Genomic DNA, 6,260 nt, shown 5'->3' with positions numbered 1-6,260 from the left:
AACTGGCATGGCGTTGAAAAATATTAAAAACAACTAGAATATTCCATCAATTCAGAACAGTTCAAAATTTCAGAGGACTAATTTTAAAATACAGAAATTTAGGAACTACTTTTAAAATATGAAAAACCTGAGGGCTAATGTCCCAAAAAACCCTACAACTTTCAGTCGATTAAACAAGCGGTGTCGTCACCGCTCTCTTTATCCGCCACCCGTCCCTTTCAAAATCCGATGATCATCGTTTACAGCAACCTCCAGTAACTTTACCGCATGATATCCTACATTCACATGAACAACTTCTGTCGAGTGTCGTACAAAACTCCAACAGTGGAGCGTAATCAGACCGGATAGTTTAAAAAGCGAACAGAATTTTACCAAAATCAGCCAAATCTACTATTAATTAGGGAGACCCTTGTCCGTCTTTTTTTAATTATATTAACCGATCTGGCGGTTTTAGTGGTAACTAATTAGACCGGAGTGTTTCGTATTAGTCCTTTAAATCTTCAATATCTGCAATTAGTGCCTCAAATCATCAGAACAGTCATAGTACTACCTTAAATCTTTCATATTTTGAAATTAGTTCCTCGAATAATTGAAGTTGCTTCTGGTTCCCCAAATTGTTAAATTAGTACCTCCAATCAAAAGTACGAGTAGCAATTAGAGGGAAATTAAGCCTTCAAATAATTTGAAACGTTTATTTGTTTATTAGGTCCCCACAATTATCATAAGTTTCGGCCAATTAACTCCTTTAATTACCGATTCTACTATTGATTTGAGAGATCTATTTTAAAATAACAATCCCGATGATTTAAGGAGTAATTTTAAAATAGCTTAAAAATTAGATGATCTAATAGTAATTCCAGCGGTTTAAGGACTAAAGTGATGATATATGGAAGTTTAAGGGACTAAGATTGAATAAACCCTTCAAACTAGGTAATAATGGGAATACCATAGAAAAACCCAAATATTAAGATTTAAATATTAAAGATTTGAGGTGTAAACTATGGATCAAAGTGCAAATAACCCAAAGAACAAACCGAACCAAAACCAACAACATACACCGCCTTGCTCTTTAAATAAAGTTTCTCTTCTCTTTGGCCTTCACCTGCATCCCCAATCCATCCTCTCTTCTCTGAATGATTTTGGAAGAGGTTGAAGAGAGGAAAGATCCAATCTTTGTGATGCTTTTGTTGGTCTTTATTAGCTTTTTAGTTTGAAATTTGAATTTTTTTCCCTGGGTTTATAGATTTTTTGACCAGTACTGCACTTTGTCTTCTTGCATGCGGGTTTTGATGCGTCAGTGACTATTTGAATGAAATGAAAGAGGCTGCGGCGAGAAAAAGTCTGATTTTTTTGGGTGATGAAAATGTCTTTTGATTTATAGTTTTCATAAGTTTTTTTTTGTTTAGTTTGATCTGAATTTTTAGTTATTTGGTGAATCTTAGAGCGAGGAAGGTAACGCGTCAAGGGAATATTGTGATTGCTCAAGAAATGAGAGTTTTTTGTTAGTAGGGACTCTTTTTTTTTTCTTTGCAAAAATCCCATTTTAGTGAAAAACCAGTTTATTTTCTCCTCACATTTTCTTTTGAAAGGAGAGGAGAATACTGCACAGTAATTGCTCAGCTTTTGATTGGCTTTTTGGGTATTTATCCCGGAGGTGTATCCCAAAATCAGACCAGGTGAGCTCCTATTTATTTATTATTTCATATATATAGTAATATTCTTCTTCTGAAAAATATAGTTGTTGGTAGAATTAATCTAAAGAAATAGGAGGAAGAGCCATTCCTTTAACTTTATTAACAACTTGTTTGTTCTCAGTTATAAGATTCACTCTCAACTCCTTTCTTTCTCTATATTTCCAGTGGCCTTTCGGTGATTATAAGTTGAACTCATTGGTTAGTATGCTGAAGAAGAACTCTAGGCCAGTGAGCAACAAGCAAAACCTAATGGCTGATCATCTCTCTCTTCCTTGTCCGACTGCAAATTACAATAAACCCCCTACATCACCTCTCTTCCCTTTATCTCCAAGGCTCTACGGAGGCTTCTCCCCAAGGGGCAATTTGGATATTGACGCTGCGATGAGCCCGACCTCCATTCTCGAGACAAAACCCTTCACCTTGACCCGAAACCGGTTCTCCTCCGACAAGAACCATAGAAAATCCGTTGCAGAGTCGACGCATGAGCCTGTTGGGCTTGGCATTGTCGACTCATTGAAGAAGCCCTCAAAGCCTGAAAACAGAATGGTCCTCAAAATTCAAATTCCTTCATATAGTTGTGAGGAGTCTCTGCAATCTCCTACTATTGAGTTTGGGGTCAAGAACAAGGAAGCTCAGCTTTCGTTGCTCTCTCCGGTGAGGAGAAATCCAATGGAGACCGAGACTTTGGTCTCTGGTTGCATTTTGAGTAGAGAGATGGAGATGTCGGAGGACTATACTTGTGTTATTGCTCATGGGCCTAACCCGAAGATGACCCATATTTTTGACAATTACATTGTGGAGAATTGTGGCAAAGGGTTTGCTTCTATGAGTCCTAGGAAGAAGGAGAGCAGAGTCTCGGACGGTTTTCTTAGTTTTTGTCATGCTTGCAAGAAGAAGCTTGGGCAAGGGAAGGACATTTTCATGTATAGGTTAGTTTTTTAGTTTCGGTTATAACTTAATTTCTACTATTTTGATGGCCTTGTTAGATAAAGTTGATCTTGTGATTTGGTTAAATTTTTAGTTCAGTAGGGTATGTTTAAGGACTTGTGATCAGTTCTAATAGCAAACATTCTCAAGTAGGAATTCATATAACAATTGAAATTGATGCAAAAGGGCATAGAAATAAACCAAAATTTGCACCTTACTCTTGTGCAGGGAGATAGTTTCATATGCATATCTACGCCTCATTGAACTTCCATCTAGTTTAATATAAACCATCAATCTGGTTTTTAATTCAATCTAACAATAATTTAGAATAGTGTTGTAAGCTTCAAGCACTTGTGATCAGTTCTAATTAAATCTATGTTGATTCAACACATATTCTATAAAAGTTTATGTATCGATGATTTTTAAGTGACTTGCCCAATTATAACAGTATGTTTTCTGGGCACAATTTTTGTCAAATGGAAAAGGCCATAGAAATGACTCTATTATTGAATCTTGCTCCTGCGCACAATAATTTCAATAGCAAGCTTTTCTTTCAAAATCCCAAATCCTTCTCAATTCAAAGCTTCTCATAATGGTGTTTTCTTCTTTCATCCAGAGGGGAGAAAGCCTTCTGTAGCCATGAATGCCGATACCAAGAGATGCTTTTCGACGAAGGGATAGAAGATTGCTTGCCGATGGATAATTCTGTAACTCTCTAGCACAAGCTCAGTTCTTGGCTTCTGTCTACCTCTCCTTTCCTTATGGTTGAAATCAAAACTAGGAATTAAACCATGGTGAATGTGTTTATGTAATTTCCTTGTTGTAAAGTTTATTGGGGGTTGCTCATTTTCATCAAATTGGAAGAAAATGTTGTTTGCAAGTTTTGCTAGAGATCTTCACCAGTGTGACGTAGGGTTTCTAAACTTTTTGGCTTGAGAGAATAATGTATGAATCTTTGAAATGGTTATCTGTTTCCTGTTGTTCTATTCAGCAGACTTGATCTCAATCTTTCTTTGCTCTTATCATCTTTTTCAGGTTTTGCTGCTGATTGAGAGCGCAAACTATGAAGTGCGTATACCGTAGTGTGAATTTTTTTTTTTATCCCTCCACCTTCATCACAACTTTGAAGCATCTACCAAAATTCTAGGTTTTGCAAGAGAGATTATACAAATACTTTGCTTATGTCACTGAGTACTTTCTTTTTCTTTAGAGGATTATGACATGTATATAGTTTGTCTAATCAAACAATCAAGTGGAGCTGGATGAAATAATTTGCTTTTTGCTTGCACTAACCATCTTGTTTGTTCTTATCTATTCACTTCTTTTGTGTGCTAGTCGTTGTTGATTTTATTTAAAATGTTGGTGCTGGTTGTCTTTATGTAGACCTACGAGACCTACCATATGCAAAGCATTATCAAGGCAAAATTTGATTAGTACAGGTTAACTCAATTAATTAAGAATTAGTATTCATTGAGAGCGAAGACTCACATAAATAATGCCGTTTCTCTATTGATGATGGAAACCACTTCACATTTCATTTATAAACTTTGATGTGCATTGAATTATCCTAGAAGCATGACTAAAGGGGGGCAAAAAAGTCAAGTGTTCCGATCAGCTCTTGTCACTGGACAATTATTTGGCATGGAAGTCTTCAGTTGGTCAGGTTGATGGATTTATGGTTCGGTGACCAATCAGTTCTTCAATCACTTGAGGTTGAGATTTGCTGGAGTCAGTTCTTCAGTCACTTGAGGTTGAGATTTTCTCGAGACTGAATAATGCATATGACACAATAATTGACTTATTTGGATTCAGATTCAATTGTTCTTTTTCAAATCGGACTACATGACATGAATAACAAATCAAGCAACCTGAAAGCGGCGGGGAGCTTTGAGAGGAAAATATGTACAAATTATTATTAACAGTGGACACAATACATAAAAGGGGATGTAGCTCAGATGGTAGAGCGCTCGCTTAGCATGCGAGAGGTACGGGGATCGATACCCCGCATCTCCAAATTAATATATTTATACACCAATTTGATTTTGAGTTAATGTACATTTTTTTAAACCTTCTGCTTTGGCTTTGGCCACAGTGGTGGCTGGAATTGGCTGTTTAGTACTTGGAGATACATTTAGGGGCTGATTGGATGCTTCTTGTAAATATGGGTATTTATGACACTAAATAGAAGTGGTTGTCCACCTCAGAACTTTTCATTTTGAATTTTACATTACTTAGTTTGGATTCCTTGTGAATCATAACATAATAGCAATAACTTGTTTGGATTGCACAAAGTAAACTTGAAGAGTGATGATTCATTTGGACCCACCTAGAAAGATTAAAAATGTTAATATTTGATTACTTTATCCACTAATCCTTGTTGTTGTTATCCCTTACCCATTCTATAACTTTGCATTACCCTCTAATGTCGCAAGAATATCTATCATGATATTTGGAGGAAGGAGGAGAAGGGTTTGGAGGGAGGAGGTGAGGAGAAGATGAGAAAGAGTGAGGAGGAGGAGGAAGAAGTCGTTGGAGCTTAATGGGCTGTTTGTTTGCCCAAAAAAAAATGAGGAAAATGGTGATTTAAAAACCAAATTGAGTGCCACATAGGATTTAGGTTTCGGATGATTTCCATTTTACTTGTTTGGTTCGCATGACGATTTATAGAAAATGGGCCTTGAAATGGGGTTCCACGTCACATTTTGTAGAAATGTGATTTCAGGCTATAAAGGCATAAAAATGGGCGTAAATCTCCCCATTAAAATATTATTGTGGTTGATTTATCGAGGCGGCGGGAAGAAATATGGGAAACGCTTTTAGGGTTCCCTTCACCGCCTCTTCATCGTCTTCATCATTTTCCCCCCTTTCGCCGCTTGCCGTCTTCATTGCTCTACCTCCTTGATTTCTCCAATATTCCAGCCAATACTTCCAGCTGATGAACTTGAAGAGGAAAGAAGCCCTTGACGACTATTCAGGGGTTGTTTGTGTTAGCTCAGCCAGATCTAGTAGAAAAATACTATTTTTTGGGTGATTTCTACTTCTTATCTTCTTCTACTTGTTGTGGCGTAGTTAGATCTGCACCTGATCAGTCTGATTTTGTCCTTGAACAGGGATTCCCTCATCTTCACTCGCTAGAGGTTCGATCTGACTTTTTCTTCAGGTGTACCTCCTCATAGAGCAAATTAGTTATAAATTTTCACAATGCATCAAATTTTCTGAATTTATCCTTAAAAATTAACCTTATGATTTAGGGGTTTTTTGCGATCATAGCAACGATCTAAGTAACTGCATCGTGCAAGTAATTGAAGAGATTTATTCTTTTATTTAATCTTTTATCTCCAATTTCTACACTTTCTAAAGCCCCTGTTTTTTTGGTAATTTGTAATTTTTTTCCAAGTAATAATTGATCAAAGTTTGTTGCTCTTATTTCCTAACCCGAACATGAGCGGGTTTATTTCCCCTATCTGAAAGCTTCTAATTACATCCAGTTAGAGATTACAACTAGCTACTGTGACTGTCTGTTATACAACAAATTTTCATTCTTTAGTTATTCTGTTGTCATTTTTTGATTCGGATAAATTTAAACTGTTGTCATTATTTCAAGTCTTTAGTTAAACTGTTGACATTACTGTCAGTCTT

The 6,260-nt window shown here is 36.5% G+C and overlaps 1 protein-coding gene and 1 non-coding gene across 3 annotated transcripts; both read left to right on the top strand.

The window, feature by feature from the left end:
• LOC109850004 (protein MARD1-like) lies at positions 1,049-3,913 on the top strand. Of its 2 annotated transcripts, XR_002249300.1 has the most exons (4): positions 1,049-1,676; positions 1,860-2,623; positions 3,238-3,566; positions 3,657-3,913. XR_002249300.1 is itself a non-coding variant. In XM_020419900.1 (3 exons), the coding sequence occupies exons 2-3, from the start codon at positions 1,899-1,901 to the stop codon at positions 3,338-3,340; spliced, it is 828 nt and encodes a 275-aa protein (XP_020275489.1). In that variant the 5' UTR covers positions 1,049-1,676; positions 1,860-1,898; the 3' UTR covers positions 3,341-3,627. The 2 variants fall into 2 exon arrangements, 1 of the variants encoding a protein (XP_020275489.1); XM_020419900.1 differs by lacking the exon at positions 3,657-3,913 and having other exon boundaries at positions 3,238-3,627.
• Positions 4,562-4,634, top strand: TRNAA-AGC. Its single transcript has one exon. It is a non-coding gene; the product is annotated as a tRNA-Ala (tRNA).

Source organism: Asparagus officinalis, chromosome 7, assembly GCF_001876935.1.
Source record: "Asparagus officinalis chromosome 7, Aspof.V1, whole genome shotgun sequence".
In the NCBI taxonomy this organism is placed as follows: Eukaryota; Viridiplantae; Streptophyta; class Magnoliopsida; order Asparagales; family Asparagaceae; genus Asparagus; species Asparagus officinalis.
The sequence above is the reverse complement of the archived record's forward strand: the minus strand, read 5'-3'. Positions and strand labels throughout refer to the sequence as shown.